This window comes from Epinephelus lanceolatus, chromosome 16 (assembly GCF_041903045.1).
Source record: "Epinephelus lanceolatus isolate andai-2023 chromosome 16, ASM4190304v1, whole genome shotgun sequence".
NCBI classification, from domain to species: domain Eukaryota; kingdom Metazoa; phylum Chordata; class Actinopteri; order Perciformes; family Serranidae; genus Epinephelus; species Epinephelus lanceolatus.
This window is the reverse complement of record NC_135749.1, coordinates 20839268-20863150: the sequence shown is the minus strand read 5'-3', so window position 1 is coordinate 20863150 and position 23883 is coordinate 20839268. Positions and strand designations below refer to the sequence as shown.

Genomic DNA, 23883 nt, shown 5'->3' with positions numbered 1-23883 from the left:
TGTAAAAGCTCCAAACTCATTGAATCATCCCTCTCTGTCTCTGCCTCTCTTTCCTTTTTCTGTCTCCCTCTCTGTCTCTCTCCCCGTGTCTCCGCTGTCCTTCACTCCCCCTCTCCAATCCTCCAGTCTGCGGTGTCATCTGTCTCACTAAAAACTCTGAAAGCATGGCAGCATCCTTTCTTTTTTCTAGCACTTTGCTCTCGCTTTTTACCCACCACTCAGTTTTTTTTTCTTTTATTCCCCATCTCACTCCTTCCCCTCTCCTTCCCCTCTCCGTCTCGTGCTCCCTGTACCTGGTCTCCACTGTAATTGCTTATCTAGGGAGAAATAAAAGCCAGGTAAATGGTTATGTGTGTGCGCGAGTGTGTGTGTGTGGTACAAAGAGTGGCTGGATGCTGGTGTCTTCTCTGCATGCAGGCCTTTGTGTGTCTCCATGTGTGTGTGTGTGTGTGTGTGTGACAAATGCAGATAGTTCTACAGATGGCCCATAAAAGCAGCAGCTTGTAATGAAGCAACTGAGACCGAAATCATGGTTATGGTAAACTGGGGAGAGGCAGAGATAGGGAAAGAGAGGCAGAGATAGATAGATAAAGAGAGAGAATAGAGAGGAGGAAGAAGTGAGGGTAAGAGAATAAATAAGAGAGGGCAGACAGCAATAAACCATGAAAAGGAGTGTGGTGTAGCCGCTGGCTACTGAATAAACTAGTGTAATGAAACTATGTGATGTTCACAATAAACTAGGGGGAGAAATTAAGGAGGAATGGAGGGATGGACAGAAGGGCTTATGTAGTGGTATGGATGGAACAGTGGAGAGACAGAGAGGGAGAGGCAAGAGCTGGCATGCCATCAAAGTTTTTAGTTGAGGAGGAGGCAGCAGGGGAGGAGGAGGGGAGGGTTTGGGTGGAGTGTCACAGGAAGAGACACTGAGGGAGGAGGGGGAGAGATTGAAAAAAGCAGGGGATATGCAAGTGAAAGATAAAAAAAAGGTGCTAAAGAAGCAGAGACAGATGGAGAAAAGGAAGAATAAAGTGATACAAAGAGTGAAAATGTAACAGAAAAATATGTGATAAAATAAAATGAAAATGTGATAGAGGCACTGATTAAAAACCAAGTGGCAAAGACAGGAAAGTGTGTCCACTGCCAACAGACCGGCACTCTATTTATGTGTTTGTGTTATTGCGTGTGTGTGTGTGTGTTAGCAGGGTAAATGTGTGTCTGATAGGACACTGAACACCAAACATCCTGACACTGAGAGGGGCCACACTAACTGGCAAAATCGATAGGCCAGCAGGTCGCAACACTAGGCCAACTTGACATCCAATCACAATACAGCACTGGGGGTCGCCACAGTGATGGATGACCCTGGTTATGTGTGTATGTGCATTTGTGCGGGTGTCCAAATGTGTCTTGTCAGAGTGTGTTTCTCTGTAACTGTGTGTCTGTGTGAAGATAAGGAGGATGGCGATTGGAAGGGGGGGGGGGGGGGGGGGGGTATGTCGGGGTCTTTAGCAAAACGATTTTCCCCTCTCGTTTATGTTGTCCATGCTCTGCGAGCTCCGGGATTAAAAAATACTCTCTAAAGACAACCTTAAACAGAAATTTTATATCAACTAATTACAGCCCATGAGGGCATGCTTGGCTGTTTTTGTTTTTGTTTTTCTGCAGTGAAAACTCATTTAGAGGCAAAGTTATTTCTGTTATTAAGTTATTTTTGTTCTAGTTATATCTATTTTTAAATGAGACTCAAGCTTTGGTCTGGTGGACCCCATCACATTTAAGGTGGATGCTAATAATAAGAAGTTTCATTTAAAGGAAACTGAGAGACTGTTTGTGTGTGACCGCTGACGAAATGCACAAAACAATCCAATAATCCTCGGAGTAATCCCCAGCACCATGGCTACAGTGGAGGTATAGAGAGATGGGGTTGGGATGGGGAGTGGTGGTGGGATAGAAATGGGGAGGGGGGTATAATTGAAAAGGCATGACAATAAAGTCGTTGTATAAATGAATCAAATAGCCAACCAATCTAAGAATCACTCAATCGTTTCATTTGCTGACATCAAATCTTCCCTACCCACTGTCTGCTTTGTGAATGATAATTACACATTTTTGCCATTAGCATGGTAAAGATTGCCCTGCAGCTGTACTCCAGCTTTTCATTTTAAGATTATCGCGCATATGTTTGAAGTTTGAGAAGTGAAGGTTTCCAGAGAAAAAGAGCAGCTCTATCTCGACCTCTCATTTGGGAGCACACCGAGCATAATCTCTCTCACTACCACTATGATTTTTCCCTCTCTCTCCTTTTCCCTCCCCTTTCAACTTTCTCCGTTCCTCCCTCTCTCCCTCCCTCTGTCTGAGTAGTTTCATACTTCTATCTATCATCTTGGGCATCCTCTGCCTCTCCCCGTGTCAAGTTTTTTTTTAACCTCCTCCTCGTTTCTATCTCTCTCCTCTTGCCTCCCCCTCACCCAATCTGTCTGCCCCCCCCCCCCCCCCCCCCCCCCTCCCTAACCCCCTATCTGTCTCAACAGTTTCATAGTTGTATCAATCAAGTTCAAACAATAAGACCAGAGTTGGTCCCTGTTCTCCCATCTACTTCCTGGTTTATGGCTTGTAATACCCCTTCCTTCCCCCTCTCTTTCTCCCTCGCTCTCCCCTGTGTGCATGTGTGTGTGTGTGTGCGCGCGAGGATGAATGTGCGGATGTTTTCTAGGCACACTTGTGCATATGTCTTGGGTACAGAATTCTAAATGCGTCCAGAGGGAATTATGTGATTAAATATAAAACACTCTGATATTGTCTCCCTCCCTTTCTCTGGGGCTGAGTTTACTTTGCTGTGACCGAGAGTGCAGTCAAAATATCCTTTTACAGCATGCTTGGCAGTATGTATCATAAAGAACTATAGGCTTAAGCACCTTCCCATATGTGTGCTTGGGGTAAGATTTTAGAGCAGGCCGTGACACTGTGTGGGTATTTAAACGGCACCATCACAATGCAAGTGTCTGTGAAACTGTGTTTTCAATGGTAGATGCAGTGTGTGGACTGGGGCTCTAAGTGCTGCGGATTGGACGCATCACTGAGCAGGAGCTGGGTATATTATTTGGTTGAGTGACGGTCGAGTTAGGGGAAATGCATAGTTAAACATTTTAGTGCAATTAATTCAAAAAAAAAATTGAAAAAGCCTAAAACCATCTCCCTTTCATTTTTTTTCTTTCTCTCTTCCACTGCAGAGCTCCACAGTACATCTTGTGGGAACCCCGGTGTCCCACCCAAAGCAGTGCTGAGCGGTGGCGGACGTTTCGCCGTGGGAAACCGAGTGCAGTACAGCTGCGTTCCTGGTTACGTCTTGGACGGCCATGCCACGCTAACCTGCATCACCAATGCTGGAAACACAGCCGTCTGGGACTTTCCTGCTCCGATTTGTCGAGGTATGGACGACAAAATCTGTGTGTTCATGCGCATGACTGTAAGTGAAGAGTTTCCCTCTAAAGTGAAAAATGTGCCAAAGTGTCTCAAAATTATGAAAACAGAAATTACAATACTAGCAATTAGTTTATTTTTTAAATAACAGTGAACAATGGTAAAGACATAATGATATCTTTAATATGCTTTGGAAGAAAACTCTTCACACAGTTTCATTTCTGTGTGTCTGTGAGAGAGACAGAACGACAGACAGACTGTACGTGTGCATTTGTGTGTGTGAATATGAAAGCGAGCCAGGCAGGCATTCCAGGAAACCTTTTCTGTATGGTGTGTGTATGTGTGTGTCTTTTTACGCTCTACTTTATTATCAAAGGTTTGTGTGGGAAGAGGCAAATATGCAGAGTGTACTGTATGCTGTTGTCTATTTTTGGGTTCTAGGGTTGGTGTACATGGTCTGTGTACATAGCCTTGTATGCTTTAGCGCAACAGTGCATATGCTGAGGAAGAACTCTTCAAGAACTTCTGTCTGTTCCCACATACTGTCCATCCCCATATTGTGTAGGTGGATGCAAATCTAGCGCTTGCATTTGTGCGTGTACAGTCTTGCTCAGCTCTCTTTAAAGATAAGTTTGAAGTAATCCATATTAAAATGACAGCAGCTGGAGCAGCATCTAAAATAAATTAGGTATAAATAACATCTTGTTAAATGGATTCACTTGTCATATACTTAATAAAAACATTGTAAATGATTACATTAAAGTTCCATTATCCTTTTCTTAATATTTTCATCAAATAGCCGTAAATAAGCCCTTGCTTGTACAACCAATCCTACCGAGGATCACACCCACAATCCGCAGATTAATACCACCTTCAGCCGCTGACAGCTCATTGTTTCATTTTGCCAGTCCATATGGTTGAGTCCCATCGGCTCTCTTTGGCCCCCATTTACAAAATAAATGTGCCCCAGTATGCGAGCTCCCCCAAAAACACAGAGCTGGAAAAACTGCATTGTAAACCCCAAATCGCTCTCAACTTAATTTATTTTGGAAACAGCTTGCACCCAAAACTTTTAGTTTAGTACAATAAAGTAATATAAAAGTTTTGAGTACACCAGAAATAAAATAAATGACAGGAATTTCATGTCAGTTGAACGTAACTTTTGTATTTGTTGTTTGAGCATTTCATTCTATTTCATATAAACATAAAAACACTGAGTACACATTTCACAACATTTTTTTGATTACACTGAACTCAAGAAATATATTGTGGTGAGCATGAGTTTCAAGATTGCAAAGAGATGAACCAGGTAGTGCTCATTTTCACCTCAGCACAACGTTATGTCAAACACTGATATATCCACACAGGTGGGCTGTGTATGCGACTTCACTAATGGTGCAAAATGTCTTTTACAACAACATTAACCGTAACCCATTAGAACCATTGTAAAATAAACATAAACATTAATCACTACATAATGGGTAATGTAAGTGATTTAGAACACATGTAAACACCAAGGGCGATTGCTCTGAGACAACAAGGGAGGCTGAAGTTACCCTAAGATTTCATAGAAGAAATGGTCAAATATGCACTATTGAATTTACATTAAAATAAGAATTTACATTGCATTAAACATGCGCTAGGATGAGTTTAACATCATGATTATGATGTTCAAACGTCAGCTGTTTATCGCCAGTTTTCAAATGCGACCTCCCTGCCATACATTCTCATGTCAGCACAGTGGACGTGGAGCCTCCAAGCATTCCTATGAGACAGCGCTGAGCAGGTTTTTTTCATGCAGCAAAGCGAGACAATCATTGGATAAATGGGACAAAATCGTCACTTCCAGGGAGGCTCAGCTTCCCTGGGACCTAATGGAGCGGTAGGCGGGAGAGGACGCTCGGTGTATGCATGATGATTGGAGGAATTGTCTAAAAGGCGGAACCCCTTTGTGATTGACAGCGCTTTGGAAATACACACCGGCATCGTCGCATTTCGAGCTCAGTCCCGTGCAGATATTTGCGAGTGGAGTCTTCTGACAAAGTGCCATCCGGAGTTCCTTATTTCCATAAGCGATACAGCTCATTTTCATCATTTTAAACCCATCTGAAAATCTTTGAGGTGTGTTCTGCTGTGGTTCTATGGCATGAGTGTGATTGAAAAACGGCTTCAATTAAATGTTCCTTTTATAAGTTACTGCCTCGCTACAATATGACAAATTTTATGATGTAAACTTAAAGTGAGCAGCCGCCACTGGTAAACACATATTTCCTTGGGTTATAACATTAAACGCATTGTCTCCTGGCATGCTGGGAAACTCCACCCCTTCATCCCCAACACGCCACAATATGTTGAGTTCACATAGTTGGAGGACAAACCAGAAACTGAAGGTGACACCATATTGGACTTAAACTGTGTGATGACAAAGAGGACTACAATGGAGCGTCCATGTCTCATTTTATCTGGATGAGTCAGTAGGCAAGTACGAGATGGCCAACCATAAATCATAGCCATAAGACTTTGACAGCCTAATTAGCTGATTGTCATAGTATACATCTCCTTTTGTCGCTATCTTTATTGGATGTCAGCTGGGTGGTGCTTTCAAAACTGCTGCACTCTGAAACATCTGTCACTAACATGTACGTATGCGAGTGGCCAGATGGCAGCTACATAGTACCGGGGTATCTGGAAGGGTTTGTCACAATAGAGGATGAAAGTGATTTGTGGTTTAAGGTGTCAGAAGTATTACCGAGTTGACAGTGGAACCACATGTTAAAGAAGATCCAGTCTGACAGCCATAACACCATATGCTGCTGATCACAACACAGTCATGGGTGATCACTTCCTTGATGCCTTAGAAAATCCAAGGTGAACAATAACATTATATTGCACCTTGGTTGATGTAAGACTGTATTGAAACAAATGACTAAATTAAAGTAAGTAGCGAGTAAGTCGGAAACAGAAATCCACTGGCCTTGAGTTAAGGATGTTTCCCACACTTCAAAGCTACTTAATCACTCACTCTTTACTCTTTATGTTATTCCTGTGACTTTCACATGACTGCAGAGGGACATCCGAGAACTGAACTGTCCCAGACAAAGACAGTGGTTTGGTCAAGATATTGCCGCTCCACCTGAGCGCATTCTGGTTGTAGATTTGATAAGCAACACAGGGTCAGTCATCCAGAAGAGCAACATCCCTTCACACGCAGAAGAAGGCACTCACACTTCTCAGAAGGGACCCCTCCCAGGAGAGAGGGCGGATTCACTGTATTGAACTTGGAGAACTATCAGTTTGTGGTGTGTGCACTCCTTAATGATGCAAGCACAAGCGATAAACAAGAGAGATACCAGCAACCACTACAAAGAAAAGGGGGCAATGAATTACTTAGAATCAGTGTGAATACAGAGAGTAGATCACCATAGCATCAACACTGGGGACACAGCTGTACTCAGCAGCAGTGATTTGGGGGACTCAGTCAACAAGGTTCAAGGACACAGACTGGAAATATTCACGCCAATATTTATGTGTGATGACAGTGAACAGGACTATAGCAACAACAGCAGGAGCCCTACCTGATCAAACAAACAGAATGCAATCCAGGCCAGGTACTCGTAGTAGGGTCTTTGCTACACAGTTTGTAGTAGGAAATGAATGTTTTCTATAGATGGAGCTCAGCTGTATCTTGTAGTCAGTCTGTAATTGGAGGAAATGGTGGGCAAGACACTGGCTGCTGGCTGGTGTTCACTGGTTTTGATACATTAATTTCACAAAACAAGACCGCAGAGGTTCAGGCTGCCATGGATCAACTCAATGGAAACTAGTGGCAGTTTAATTAAGAAGGAGACGAAGAACAATAGACAGGCTTTTCTGGAGTGTGTAGTTGTTGTTGTTTTTTTTTACTTTTTTTTAAGATAATAACAAGGATTAAATACAACATTAAAGTGTACTTACCCTTACTTACATAGGACTTTTATGTTTGTATTCATCCCACTCACCTAAACAAAAACGAGGAAAATGTTTTTTCATAACTGGCAACATGCTGAAGTAACACCTGATTCATCATAGCTTACATCATCTATGTTACTAAGTGCAGTAAGCAATATGCGGACTTGTACATTAGTAAAGTTAAAGCCCTGTAGGTAGAGACACAGCATAGAAAAGCAAAACCCTTTAGACTTAAAGCGACACTTACCTTAATGGAATTTTTACGCTTTACTTTGTTTAGGTTAAAATGCTATTAATAAACTGATGGCACACTAAAATGTAAGTGAATTCCACCAGAGATACATACTCATAATTATACCATTCTCATATGGTTCTAAGAAAACCAACTGGCCGAGTGTCCTGTCTGTCTTCCCCACGAGGAGGCCTCCAACTGACGCAACCGCTCGTGTAACATCCCCCCCTTTTCTCCGTAACGTTGGCAGACCAATGCGGACCACTGCTTTCACCTCCAGCCAGGGACGTGAGTTGGCAAAAGAAAGAATATAGCAGAAAAAGCTAACACTATGAGAGAACTCGATGCTGAAAGAGCCAAAACTCGGGTCAATATCGGCTCAACTTTCAGCTGGGCAAAGACTGATGCAGCGTCATCCTGAGCTAAAAAGGGACGAGATGGTCGCAGAGTTTCTGCTGCACAAGTATTTTTAGTTTGCCTCTAATGTAACATAGGCTATAACGTTATATGACAACACAGCATCCAGTTGCTAATGGCTAACGTTAGCCTACTGTAGCGTAGCCTCTGAAACATTAATCTTCCTTGTGCGTTTCCACTTCCTAGTAACGTAAATGCTACTATCTAACGTTAGCACTGTAACCTTATTCTAAAATCAGTCATCACTGACTCCGGTTGAGGTTTAAAACTCTGGGGTTGCATTGACTGTCTTGGTTGTAAACCAACACTCGTTGTCCTTTTCCGTGTATCTAACGTTACCTTGCCAACGCCTACGTCTATCATAGGATGTAATGGAGGAGGGGGGAGTAGGCCTTTGGAGGGAGGTGGAGTTGTGGTTGTTCACATTTTTTCTAAGTGCTGTGTGAAATGCAAGAAAGGTAAGAGTTGCTTTAACTGACACCAGTCTATATTAGCTATACAGCAAGAAATACATCCATGAGGGTAGTCATTGTCTTTTTTCTTTTATGGAGAGGGAAGATGGTTAAAGAAAGAGGACACAAGCATTTCTTACTAAACAGAGTGAAGGACTGTTGATTCACGTTGTGCTATATGCTGACAGTTCATGGAGAAGTCTCTTCATAAGAAAATGTCTCGTGTTTAACATCCAACCTCGGCTGTTTTTGGCCTATTCACGCCTCTATTCATTCGACTTAAATTACTTTCATGAGGCTTGCACATGAACATAAATGAGTCATATGAGACTGCGGGATCTTCTTGAAAGCTGAAGGCAGAGGATTTTCCCTCTCAGCAGAACTGTTAACACATTTTAACGACTACTGAAATGTCTTTCTATTTTGGTCAACATCTGACTAAAAATGCAAAAATAAAGTGCTACAATCCAGTGCAAAGACAACAGCTAACAGGGTTGCATTGACACAAGTTACAAATTATGTAATTTTTAAATTGATTCATTTTATAATGTGTTGACAACAGACACTGCCAAATAAATAAAGTTTGAATTTCCAACATCACCAGAGGGAACGAAAATGCAAAATAGACATGTACATTTGGATCACTGTGAATCTAAACAACTGTATGTATAATGCCTATGTATTTTCCCAATCAGCCTTGCCTTTCCGTGCACAACAGTGTCAGCCAGTCTAATACATGCAACAGTGTGCTGAAAGGTTGCACAACGTACCTCACCGTGCAGCGAACTGTAATTTGGCGGGGTATGGAAGGAAGGAGGGGAGGAGGGAAGAATGAGGGAAGAGGGGGAAATGGCAACTTGTCGGTGCTGGATTAGCAATGTCTCTGTCACTCTGTCAGTAAGGCTAAGAGGAGCTAAGCTACTAATACGTTCACACCAACTCAGCAACACACACATACACAACTATTCACACCTCCCTACACATATCATGCAAAAAAACATACCCACACACAAAAGTCACATACACACAGTGTTGTATACTTGCGTGTTTCTGCTTGTGTGTGTGCGTGTGTGTGTGGTGACACCTAGAGGCATTCATACCAGCTGTAATAGCTGTCTATCAATTATTTAGCCATGCAATCAAATGACTTGAAATGCAGTGCTTTTAGCAATATCACAGGAAATGTGTGCTCTCTCCCCCCCCCACTCTCTCTGTCTCTTTCCCTTTCTCTGTGCATGTGTGCATGTGTGTGTGTGTGTGTGTGTGTGTGTGTGTGTGTGTGTAATCTTTTTTCTTACAAATACATAAATGTAAACATGAGCACCTATCTGCATACACAAGTACCCTTATGTGCACTTTACTTCACTTATCATGCATTCATCACAAATAGACTAGATAAGAATAGAATACGCACTCAGAATGGTAAAATGCTGCCACTTTCAGCTCTGTGCATGTTCATCTTTCACCTTTATCACTAAAGCATGCTTTAGGTGAAATCAATTAACCACATTTTGTTCCCACATTGAGCAGTGAAATAGGTGCACACTGTGTTTAGTGGATATTCACATATCATCCTGGTTCAGGACACTGCTCCTTTGTGGAATCTAAGGGCTCTAGTTTCCCGGCGCAGCGCAGGGTGGCGAACCCCACGCAGAGCTAGTTTCGAGCAGCGCAACCCGAGGCGCGCTCAGTTTGGTAGTTTGGCAGACTGAGGTGCGCTGAGATGGGTGTGGCGGCGCAGCAGGGGGAGGTGTCGACAGATCCAGCTTGGCGCAGTGACAGTTTCGTGCCAAAGGGCTTCGCCGAAGGTGCGCTAAAAGCTCACCAACTGAAACCAGGTCTACTGTCAGCGCAGGAGGAGCGCAGCCAGTGTAAGTCGAAGTTTGGCTGACCGGCAGACAGTGCGCACACGTCACCAAAACCTCACAGGCAGGTTTCCAGAATATCAGGCACATTAATAATGCAATAAATACCCAGAAACCACTATTCAATGCAACTATCTGCAATCAGCACATAAATGTATCTCTATATCGACTGTCCCGTCACATCTGATGTCAGATCAAAGGGGATTGGCACCGTTTGTCACGTGTGGCACGCATAATGGAAACCCAACACACAGCTGCAAACTAATGAGTTCACATCCCTCTCAGCCAACCACAAACAGCCACAGCATCAGATAGGGAGTATATATTCAGCATCTGTCATCTTAGAAAAGTCAAAAGAAAAGAAACAGAGTGAGACTGCGAGAGAGAAAGAGAGAGAGAGAGCGCGCACGCACGAGACAAACACAACATTGATTTACAATTGTGGTGACCTCCTCCCAGGCTGCCTTTGCATCATCAGCCCGTAGAGGTCTGCTCGCGGTTCCGTATATTCGGACACTGCGAGCTTGGACCTCCCGGACCAAAACATCAGTTTCCTCCTGGGAGAAGTTTGGCCGTCTGACGCTGCTGCTCTCTTCTGCAATGGCGAATTGAGTAAACTCTTATTACGCCTTCGCGCGGCGCATTTAAGGGCAAGGAGAGGGGCTCATTTGATTGGTGTGATGTGTGTAAAACCCACTCCACGCCTTCTCTCCTCCCTCTTTCCGACTTGCGCAGGTAGGAGGGACAGAGGTGAGAAAGAGGAGTAGCTGCGCCAGGCGCATGGTGTGCCAAACTTGCAAAATCCGTCTGGCCACACCCAGTTGGCGAAGCGCAGGTGTGCTGCGCCCCCGCCTCGCCCGGTCTGCGAAACTAGAGCCCTAAGTGTTTGGGTTTGCCCTTCATAGATAATCAATCGAGAGGGAACTGTAAATTGTAAATATTTATCTTATGGTTTCAAAAATCCATTATGCCTTGTAGTCAGGGCCACTATGGCCCTAAGTGCAGGAACAAAATACAGCACAAACCAGCCTTGGGAGGTATCTGTATTTTCATACCATCATACCTTCCTGGAATTTCACTGGAGTTTAAGGTATATGACGGAATTTTTGTGCGGTGCTACCCCCAACCCTGACCGGCAACTTCACTACATATCGCAAGCTCTCTTAGGATTTTGAGTCTGATAAATAGACAAAATAAACTCAAAAATATAATATTCTTCTACCTATTTTCCTAAGTAAACAGAGAAATACAACCGTGCACCTTCTGATTTCAAGCTTCACTCTTTCACCAAAGACTAAGTTTAGCTTAAATGCCTTGTTAGCTCATTGTAAAACATACTTCATTCAAACTTGACAGAAACAGAATAAAACTCACCAAAACCATCTTAGTTAGTTAGCTAGTTCACTGTTTCAACAATTAGCAGCTCTGGTTTGGTCATTATTAACCCTTAATTCGCTGAGTGAGAGCATGCATATTGGTTTGATAACATATTTTGACCTCAACAAGACAGCCGTATGCTTGCTTCTCCTGAATATTGGCAACAACTTGGCTTTGCAGAATGAACACCCCTTGCAGTGCAGCCTGAAGAGGAATGGGACAGCGCCTCATATTCACACTGTCACATGAGTCTCATGAGTCTTATTCACTTTGAAGCTCACGCGTTTGTCCATTCTCTTGCCAGAATCTCTTCTGTCAGATTTGCATATAAAAAAGAGCCACCTGGCTAATGCTGTGTGGTGCTGTGGGCTTTAGCCAAGTTTTGGTTAAACAAAGGACTACAGTTCCTGACGTCCCATTGGAAACTGACGAGGGCATTAGGTTGTCCAGTTCATTATCCGATGCTTGGACAATGGCTAGCAGGATGCTAGTTTGGCAGAAAGGTCTGCACAATGGGGATCACAGCCTGTGTTTGATTCCTCCATGCTTGCCATGGTGCTTCCAATGTAAATATGGATGCAGATCTGATCTTGCTTGTCCGTATGGTTGGGATTGTAGCTGTTACCCATCTTCTCCATCTTGTCACTGGTGCTGATGTTTACTTTGAAAATCAGCCAGCTTGCAAAGTCTCAGACAAAAAAAGTTTAGAGTACATAATACAGCCTAATAAAGAAAAAAAAATAACTAGATATTTTTATATATTACCATGGAGATGAGTTAACACCCCTTTCTCAGGGTCAAAAAAACATAAAGTAGTATTTGTCGCATGTGTGGCCCTGGATCATATTATGTTGAACAGGTGTTACTTTTACTGTCCACTTTACATAATTAGTATATTGGAAATTGTTATTTTCCATGTTGGAATATTTTTGCCACTAATGAGCCATCGCATTGGAAATGAGATTGTTTTCAAACAGGCATAAAAGAGAGTGCCATCACTAGGAACATGGAATGCCATTCAAGTCCCCTGATAATGATTCTTGTGGTTTAGAGGGACATAATTTTGAGATGCAGTTGGTATGAATGGAACTCCCTGATGTAGCCTCTCTGCAAGCATTTTCTTTTCTGCCAGAACTCAGTTTGTCACCATATGCCATGTTTTTTATTTTTATAAACTATGCAAATATCTTCTGATATAAACAACCTCAAATTGATACAGGATAATGAACAAGAACTCACCTGACTACAAATGGAGTACAAATGTATTTTTTTTTTGTGCTAGCAAACATGGTTAAAAAGCACTCAATGATTATGTGTCAGCCAACAATAGCAACATCACTAGGGTTTAAAGGAAACATCATTCACACACATACAGCATATTTACTGAATGTGCAGCCTTGGTATCAGGTCGATAAGTTGAGCTAATGATGCCTTCTCTGGTTTCCTGTGATTAACTTATTTGGAAATATAAAGTTTCACAGACACAGGCTGATGAAGAGCAGTGTTGGGCAGTAACGCGTTATTAGTAACGCGTTACAGTGATGCCCTTAGTTTTGGCAGTAACTAATACTCTAACGCGTTAGTTTTTAAATTCAGTAACTCAGTGACCGTTACCAAACGGTGCCTTACTCCGTTATTTTTGGCCAGGTTTTAAAACGGTGCGCAGCATGCAGGATTCCTTCACATGTTCACTTTCACTGAAACATTTTAGCCCTAAACAATAAAAGATAGTCAAGTCAGATAGAGGTATATTTACAATTCTTACCAGACCATCTTAATGAAACACGTCTCTCACCATCTCTGAAGTCACTGTCGACCTGCTGGCCTCACCACAGTGCTGTACATTAAGTGGTAGCACTTCTGTAGATTTTTAGTCCCAGTAACATTATATCCAGTGATGTGATATCCATTGTTATCCCAAGGAAGCTTTTGTTGTGGACAGACAATATCTGCGGAGGGCGACAGACTCGACATCATCATGTAGCTCTTCAAATGTTCTCTTTAGCTCAATTTCCATATTTGTATCCAAGTACCGTAGTTGTAAAACGTTTAGCTGCCTGACAGCGAGTGACTCCACTGTAGAAGACGGTTGCATGTTTCCTATACCGTTCAACTGTTTTGTCAAGTTGTAGTCTAACAGTCCCTTGGTTAAACTCCATCCGCTGTCGCTTAGGCGATGCAGCTACGAGCCAATACAGTTAGGAAATATTTTGGGCTGCAGGGCTGAGTTTCCCAAAACATGATCCTGCTTAGCAACGTTGTCTTCTTTGTGGCTTAGAAAATCTACACTGCAAAAAACTAAACTAAAAAGTAACTTTTCTCAGTAATGCATTACTTTTTGGTTTAAGTAACTGAGTCACTAACTGAGTTACTTTTTAATGAAGTAACGGTAATTAGTCACTATTTTTCAGTAACTAGCACTACACTGATGAAGAGTGCCTGGCAGCTTAAAACAGGCCATTTGCAGGACTAATATTTCCAGATTTTGTTACTGGTATGGACTTAAGTGTGACAATAATGGTAGAAAAACTAGTCCAGCAGTGCAGGAGCAATGTAGATTGATACTCATGCTCATCATTGTGCTCTCAAAGGGGTTTAATCTTCTTGTATTAAGTGTTCATTCACTGCACCTTCAGCTTTGGCTTTGACTTGCATTTGAGTTTCCTTCATATATGTTGAATATACAGTACCCTTCATGGTGTAGTGTACAGGGAATTCGAAATAGGTTGGGAAACATTGTGGATGTGGACCTACTTATCCATGGAGTGACGGTATGTGATTTTAAGGCATAAAAATAAACTTCACTTCACTTGACATGTGTAACTGTAGCAACAGAAGTACCAGTCTTACAAAGAGCGATTGAAATTGGGCTAGTGTCGGATGGGTGCTGTTTCAGCACACTTTTATCATACCCAAACTGTATTTTATAGCACCACGAGCTAAATATAATGTAAAACATGCTGCACAGCTACAGTATGCCCCACTAATGCAGTAGGAAAAAAAACATGTGAGGTATGTGTGTGTGTGTGTGTGTGTGTGTGTGTGTGTGTGTGTGAGATGGAGAGATTCTACATGGACCTCTGAGTGCATCTGTGTATTTGTGTGATTATGTATGAGTGTCGGTACGTGTGCTTCTTCTAAGTTGGTGCAGAATTATTTACAGGACAGAAATACCCCTCAGCATTCAAGGCATCCATATTCACACAAATACACACGCATACACATGAGCATAGTTGGCCTTGAGAAAATTTCATCATGATCTCACAGATAGAGAATATGCTTATGAATATTCATGGTTTGGCTGAGTGTGGATGTGTGCATAAGTGTGTGGGGGGGGTGGGGGGGGGGTGGGGGTGGCCTGGGTGAAGGAAAACAAGACAGAAATAAACTGAGACAGAGCATCAATGAATAAAGTGTGCATATCTCTAGGAATATCTGCAAGGAAGAGAGCCAGAAGTGTGGGAACTTTGGGGGGAAATGCTATTGACCCTGTGCATGTTTGTGCATGTACAGGTGCATTGATACACTGTGATGAACTGAGCACACCGTAAACACAAATGGATTTCTGAACAATGTCTTCAAGTCACAACAAGGCCATTTGGAGGAGAGAGAGAGCAAAAAGGTGAGAGGAAGAAGGAGAGAGAGAGAGAGAGGGATGGGTGACACAAAGGGAACAACAGCGGGGGAGAGCTGGAAGGAAAGGAAGTGGGGAGTTATTGTTGGAATTGAAAAAGTAATAATGTGCTACGACAAAACTTGAAATTAGACTGGCGGAGAAACGGAAATGAAATGAGCGGGTGTGTGTGGTTGTTTGTGAGTGTGTGCCTTTGTGTGTGTAGTCAGCATAATGAGATTGAGGCTGCTGCTGCTGCTGCTTGGGTGCACGTTTCTGTGTGTTCACAAGGGTGTGTGCATTATTTGTTGAGTACTAATTCTGCTGCAGTCTGATCAGTCAACACCTTAATTTTTTTCCCTGTTGTGAGCAGTAACACTGCAGTCTTACTATGTCCCAATCAAAGACCATGCTTTGGGGATTTTTTTAGTGGAGTTAGCACGTGTGTAGAGTTCAGCTCATTGGAAAGGTACGAATAGAAACAAATCGACAAAGATTGGGGAAACAATGTATCTGCTTTACAGTCCCAGTGAAACTGAAGTTAGGCCATCTTTAGCTTCTGCAATGGAATGTACAAGAGGGATTCAAATCAAATCCTTTCTATTTGACTGGACCACTAAAAAATGGGCAGGCTTAGACTTCAGCACGATAAGGAGCTACAGCGGAGTCCTTCCACGTCATAAGATCAGGGTGAGGACAGGGTAGACATGGATGAATTAGACCTCAGCCACACTGTTTTGGGAATTAAAACAAAAGTTTTGCCCACTGATATCCAAGCCACTGACGGTTCATTTGATTGGATGCACATTTGTAAACGCCTCTGGGTACAAGATGAGTCATCAAATCCTTTTACCTGGGTTACTGATAGAGAAAAGCCAGTGATTTTGATGTGAAAATACTCTAAATAAATACATTTTTTGTCATATATTTGCCATATAACAAGAGAAATCTAAATAATTGCTAAAGATGTATCCTAGGTAGGACTCCACTTCAAGAACATACAGAACCCAGTTGAATTTGAGAGAAACTAGACGAAAATAAGAGACTTCTGGAGTTTTTAGTTGAGTCTAACTCTTCATACACTTACACACACACACATGGACAAATGCAGCTGGTTATGCATTGTCAGCTAGCTACAGGCTAATGTGTGTACTTTTGCTGCATTGGCTGTTTGTGCTGAATAAAACAGACTCCAAATCACTCCATATTTGCACAAATAAAGCAAGACTACAATTCACCTCACATTCAGCGTCAAAACCCCTGTAGTTACAGCTCAGCGAGTTACTTACTTGAGGCTATAGTTGATGGAGCTCCACTGCTGGAAAGCTTGTTTTAAAAAAGTACTTCACCTACGTGTCCTAATATATATTCACCTAGTCCTGAACTAGTATAATCTTAAAAATCACTGCTGTACAGTCATGGAGTAAATTTAATTTCTCCTAAAAGCTCCCTCGTGAGCTACACATCACTAACAAGAATAATGTTACTGTCTTTTTGCAGCATGATTAATCTTTTTTTTTTTTTCTTTTTTAACCTCAGTGTTTTAGGCATGAGTTTAAATCATGTATCGTCTGACATACCCAGACACACCTAAAATTTATCTAGAGGGAAGTCTGACAGCAAGGAGGAAATAAAAAATGCCAAATTAATCATATCTGTTCATTCTGTCTTAACAAAGGGAAAATAAATATAGCAAGAATGAAAGAAAAATGAAAGATAGCACATCAAATGAACAACTGCCTGAGAATCTTTTAACCATATGGATACAGTCTGAAAGCTGATTAGGCAGTCTGATGTCAAAACCCGCACACACACGCCTATGTGTTTGAATATGAGTATGCTTACATGGGCATGTGCTAACACATATGTGTATCCATGTATGCATACATGTGGGCATAGCTCATAACAATGTATGAAATAACAACCAAGTAAACAATCCTATTGTTTAAGCAGACATCTATTTGTTTCACAGAATCCAAATCAGAAGAAAACTGTCAGTGCTTCACTTGGACACTATACTTATAATGTCCGGAGCATAACCAGTGGAATTTTGCAGCCCTTTTAGAATTACATTATTGAGAAGCTGGCTTTTTTTTTTTTTACATATAATTGCTTGCCAGAGGCATTGGTAATTTAATCAGTTTTTATATTTTTATTCTTCATTATTATTTCATTATTGTTGGCTATAGTGGTACAGGTAATTCAAGGCGATAAAAAAACAGCTCAAGGTGGCTACAAGATATTTACTGACATAAACTGAAAAACGCAATACAAAAGCATGAAGGAGCTTGCTTCCACAAGGACATCCGTTTCATCTTGAATAAAACTCTTTTTTCCTCAAAAATAATTATTGTCGGCAGATAAAGACAGCTCATTAATGAAAAATTAATAGCTTTTCTGCGTTTAACTGACTCAAACAAAAAGATATTTGTGAGACAACAGTACCATGTGAAACCAAAGACGTGTCGTAAGTTGACCCTCTTAATATAAAGGGATGTTTTTGTCAGTATGGCCTCGCAGAGTGTGTGATTTGGAAAGATGTATGCAGTAAAATGTCTTTTACAGCCCTGGAAATCCACAATGTTTTGGAATAACTCCAGCAGAAGGTTTCCGAATAGCCTATCAAATATTGATCATTGAGCTTTACAAAATGTTGCATCACGTGATAAATGCCCGTTACATTTTAAAATAACATGATAAATGCCCGTTACATTTTAAAATAACATGATAAATGCCCGTTACATTTTAAAATATGAAAAACCAAAACCAGGTGTTAAGCAGTTGATATTACATAATACTTTTTCCACTATTTGCTTGGCACAAGCTTATTGAGGATGTTTGCTCTTTTTTCAGGAACATTCTGCCAGAGTCAGTACTTTAAACTCTGCTGAAGTTGGTTGTTTGACTTCCACATAAACTTTCTGCGACTTTCACAATTCACTTTACCTCTCTTTGTGTGTGTGTGTGTGTGTGTGTGTGTGTGTGTGTGTGTGTGAGAGAGAGAGAGAGAGAGCGAGAGAGAGACAGAGACAGAGACAGAGAATGTGAGTGACTGCCTGTGACGGTGTGCATCACAGTCTGTGTTTGTGGCTGTGTGTATATGTGTGTGTTTTGCCTAAGGCTGACTAGAATTGTTGCTTGGTGAAATGGTGAGATCGTCACGGTAGCATTGTTGTCGTCATGACAGTGTTAGTTTCCAGGTAGCATCTTCTCATTCTTTCTTCCTTTCTGTCTCTCTCTCTGCTTATTTCACCTCCTCCTGTCTTCTCCTCTCATTTTGCTTTTCTTTGTGATACTCAGCAGGTAGCAGTGGAATGGGGGAGGATTCAAATCCTGAGCTGCTCATTCACTGTGAAAATAAGTGATGCAGTGGATGAAAAGATTGCAGTTAGAATGTAAACCATATGCAACTAAGGCATTTCTCTTTAATCAGACAGAATTGTCAACTCATTACATTCAGGCTCCATCCTGATGCTGGGTTCACACTACATGCTATCAGCCCAATTATAGCCCAACGCAGCAACGTACGGTGTCGGCTCGGATCCTGAACGACAACGAGTATCGTACGTGATAATCCATCGATTCATCTCGTGTAGTGTGTCACGGTAGATGACAACCAACGCCACGTCTGGGACGCCTCACAATGTTCTAACAGAAAGTCTAGCATGTTTGATTTTCTTTTTGTCTTTCACGACTTCTCCTGTCACAGCCGTCACTTTGACCAATAGGAGCACAGAGCTATCTTCTACCCTGGACAACTGCAGGTCAACAACACCCCAGTCTTTTTGATATTTCCTCCAGGGATGTTACCACACAGAGTAAAGGGATAAATGATGGTGTGAAACAGCAGAGGCAATTTATCAACCCAGTGAGTACTGCCATTAGCATCAAGCTAGCAAACAACGGTATTTCTTCATAATGGAGACGAACATAAAGTAAGAAAATTAAAAAATAGTGGCTTTTACTCACCACAACTGCAGAGGCTACCAGCTTCATTTGAAATAGACTACATTATAGACGGGCTGTTATTTGTTATTCCCTCTGCGTTTATACAGTACAGGCCAAAAGTTTGGACACACCTTTTCATTCAATGCGTTTTCTTTATTTTCATGACTATTTACATTGTAGATTCTCACTGAAGGCATCAAAACTATGAATGAACACATGTGGAGTTATGTACTTAACAAAAAAAGGTGAAATAACTGAAAACATGTTTTATATTCTAGTTTCTTCAAAATAGCCACCCTTTGCTCTGATTACTGCTTTGCACACTCTTGGCATTCTCTCCATGAGCTTCAAGAGGTAGTCACCTGAAATGGTTTCCACTTCACAGGTGTGCCTTATCAGGGTTAATTAGTGGAATTTCTTGCTTTATCAATGGGGTTGGGACCATCAGTTGTGTTGTGCAGAAGTCAGGTTAATACACAGCCGACAGCCCTATTGGACAACTGTTAAAATTCATATTATGGCAAGAACCAATCAGCTAACTAAAGAAAAACAAGTGGCCATCATTACTTTAAGAAATGAAGGTCAGTCAGTCCGGAAAATTGCAAAAACTTTAAATGTGTCCCCAAGTGGAGTCGCAAAAACCATCAAGCGCTACAACGAAACTGGCACACATGAGGACCGACCCAGGAAAGGAAGACCAAGAGTCACCTCTGCTTCTGAGGATAAGTTCATCCGAGTCACCAGCCTCAGAAATCGCAAGTTAACAGCAGCTCAGATCAGAGACCAGATGAATGCCACACAGAGTTCTAGCAGCAGACCCATCTCTAGAACAACTGTTAAGAGGAGACTGCGCGAATCAGGCCTTCATGGTCAAATAGCTGCTAGGAAACCACTGCTAAGGAGAGGCAACAAGCAGAAGAGATTTGTTTGGGCCAAGAAACACAAGGAATGGACATTAGACCAGTGGAAATCTGTGCTTTGGTCTGATGAGTCCAAATTTGAGATCTTTGGTTCCAACCGCCGTGTCTTTGTGAGACGCAGAAAAGGTGAACGGATGGATTCCACATGCCTGGTTCCCACTGTGAAGCATGGAGGAGGAGGTGTGATGGTGTGGGGGTGTTTTGCTGGTGACACTGTTGGGGATTTATTCAAAATTGAAGGCACACTGAACCAGCATGGCTACCACAGCATCCTGCAGCGACATGCCATCCCATCCGGTTTGCGTTTAGTTGGACGATCATTTATTTTTCAACAGGACAATGACCCCAAACACACCTCCAGGCTGTGTAAGGGCTATTTGACCAAGAAGGAGAGTGATGGAGTGCTGCGGCAGATGACCTGGCCTCCACAGTCACCGGACCTGAACCCAATCGAGATGGTTTGGGGTGAGCTGGACCGCAGAGTGAAGGCAAAGGGGCCAACAAGTGCTAAACACCTCTGGGAACTCCTTCAAAACTGTTGGAAAACCATTTCAGGTGACTACCTCTTGAAGCTCATGGAGAGAATGCCAAGAGTGTGCAAAGCAGTAATCAGAGCAAAGGGTGGCTATTTTGAAGAAACTAGAATATAAAACATGTTTTCAGTTATTTCACCTTTTTTTGTTAAGTACATAACTCCACATGTGTTCATTCATAGTTTTGATGCCTTCAGTGAGAATCTACAATGTAAATAGTCATGAAAATAAAGAAAACGCATTGAATGAGAAGGTGTGTCCAAACTTTTGGCCTGTACTGTATATTTTTACTTTTTATCCTCTCCTGTCCATGCATCGCGCCGCCATTTCAAACTCAACACTTAATATATCTGTATAAAATTTAAAGCCCCTTATAACTTCAGTTGAGAGAATCCCTTCATTTGCTAAAAAGGCTTTTATTGTGAAACATTTGCAGGAAATTGTTGTGGATGATTCAGTGACTTGCACAGTTTTCATGTGATGCTTAAAATGTCACTCCGGCCATCTGGTGGCACTTAATATGTTACTACAACAACATTTCGGCTGGGACACAAACAGACACAGTGACTGAAATAATGGTAATAATAGTAAAAATAGGACATGAATAACCCGGAGACATAACATACGTCCTGAAAGATGACTAGGGACGATTGGTGTGGACCATTGGGTAGTCTTTCATGTCTGTCGGCCAAGTCACAGCACGATTTTATGACTCCATAATCGTGTAATCTGACAGTGACTGTCAGAACAGATGAACATGTTGTGTGGTGTGAACCAGGCATTAGTCTGAGATTGCGTCCACTCTAACTGATTTCCGTCAGGAAGGGGGATTGGATTTTTCTTAAACAGTCACTAGAGACCAAAGTATTTGCCTGAATTTAACATCATTTTAAGTCCAGACAGATGTGTAGCCACGTCTTCATACTTGTTTTCTAAGAGTGGAGTAGAGTAAGGTAAAACAAATTATGATGTCAGGTGATATTGACAAGACATTTTCATTTAGAACAGCCTTGGTAACGGTATTTTTATAGTCTATCGCACCTACTGTTGTTGTTATTACTCTACCTGCACCTGTTGAGCTCATTGGCTCCTTTTACTCACCAAGAAACAAAGAAACCGTTTCATGTCGTGATGCCAGAGAAATCGTTTGAACTCTATGGAGCACGTGGATTCCAAGGTCTGCATCCAGGCAATCTTAGGTTGGGCCTGGTTGCCAGTGTGAAGTCACTTTGGCGTCTTGTAATGTCACAATTCTTTGTTCAAAAACTGCTGAAAACTGCAGCGATAAACTATATACCGAGCGAAGGCCACAAGACATGTTTAAAAGCTTTGGAATCTTCAAGTGAGTTAGACCCCGTGTTGAGAGTGTTTTGGTATGAGAGATATTGCATTCCAGAAAACTCTCAAAACCACAATAGTAGAGGCAGCGGACAGTTTAACATTTTCTATTCTCTCTCTGCTGCATTTTCTCAGTTTTAGTCTGTGTAATGTTATTTCATGCATCAGATACCCACACAAAGAGAGTAGGAGGGAGGGACAGAGATGCGAATTTGACATACTGTATACTTCTGTGTGTGTGTGTGTGTGTGTGTGTGTGTGTGTGTGTGCGCGCCAAGTAGTATGAACTAGTTCAGCTGAGCTTTGACAGATTACAGTGTTTACGCAGGTAGTTTGCTCCAACCTGAGACATACACACACACACACACACACACACACACGCATACAATCACTCTGGCACATACACACTCCCCACTTGCAGTGCTTTAGATTCAAACCGAGCTGTCAAATTGATTCAAACATGTTGCACAGACACTCAGACAGACTGGTTGTATGTTTATGCATTTAGATTTGTGTGTGTGTGTGTGTGTGTGTGTGTGTGTGTGTGTGTGTGCAGCTGTGCGCATCTGCAAGTTCTGAGACTCCTGAAATGATCAAATGAACTTCTTTATATCAGCAGCAGAAATCTGCTCTCTCCAACAAGTTTAACTTTCAGAAACTAAAGAATAAATGTTCTCCATTAACAGCCACAAATGACAAAAGCAAGATGTTTTCAGCGGGTCAGTGAGGATGACCTTATCCAATTAGCATCAGCAATCAGTGGTTGCAGTTAAGAAAAGCACGAGTGTGAGGCTGTATGCTTACGCTGTAAAATAGATCCGCTGTTAGTTGGCTTGTCAAAACGGTCGTGAGCTGATATTCATCACCATTGTGAATTTGCCCTTTTGTCCCAAAAACTGTTGACACCAGTGCTAATTAGATAACCGTACGTTAATCATCTGCTCCTCTTTCCTGTCCATTCAGCTAATCATTTCAAGGCACATCTATTCATAAGCACATTGCAAAAGAATTCATTTGCTCATGTGCTTTGCAGAATGCAACAGGCCAAAATAGCTTTGTACTAATTATATGCTTGTTAACTTAATGTCATGTAACAGATGTTTCCTTACAACACTTCTAAGTAACACCTTTCTGTGATGATTACTTACTTGTTTCCATGTCACTCCTACACATCTACAAGGGGGAAAAAAAAAAAAAAAAACTTGAACTTGAATCATGAAACATAGCAAGATAACATCTTTACTCACCATATAGTATGGTGTATTTGTTTGCTATTGTGCAAATTAAATCTAAAGGACGACCTTTTCAATTCCCTAATTAGAAGTTAGCTAATCTTTTAATTTCAAGAACCCTTTTATCTGATTGTTAACAACTCTTCCACATTTGCTTTTCTTGTGAAAACAACCCTGTCAAAACTGTACGACCGTCACTCTGCACTTACTGTGCAGGAATTGGTTACTTTTTGTAAACAGTAGCGCTAGTGAAAGTGGAAGCTAACCCCTAATTCACTCTCATTTTGGAACAAGCTTTCAGTCAGGACCATTTTTGTCAAAGGAAACTTTATTTCCACCTGTAGTATTATATTTGGCAGTATGGCTCTGTGGGGCCCCTCTGCCTTTCCTAGGCCTTCGCAGAAAGCCTAAAGCAGGTACAACACATGTCTCTGCCCTTCCACTTGCAAACAAGGAAAGCCTGAGTCAGAGAGGCAAATCTTCCTGCCCTTCCATGCACCTACATGGAAAGCCTAAGGCAGGGAGAGTAGCAGCAAAGACCCCCTGGGAACAGAACAGAGCAGCATTATGACAAACAGAAATGACATT

At 41.8% G+C, this 23883-nt stretch overlaps 1 protein-coding gene across 5 annotated transcripts in view; it reads left to right on the top strand.

The window, feature by feature from the left end:
• The window catches only part of LOC117263130 (CUB and sushi domain-containing protein 3), a 479142-nt gene that overhangs the window by 183330 nt on the left and 271929 nt on the right, over window positions 1-23883 (top strand). For all 5 annotated transcript variants that reach the window (XM_033636295.2, XM_033636294.2, XM_033636293.2 and 2 more), the window contains one exon: window positions 3231-3428. In XM_033636295.2, the coding sequence (XP_033492186.2) occupies window positions 3231-3428 (198 nt within the window). The remainder of the gene's footprint in view (window positions 1-3230; window positions 3429-23883) is intronic.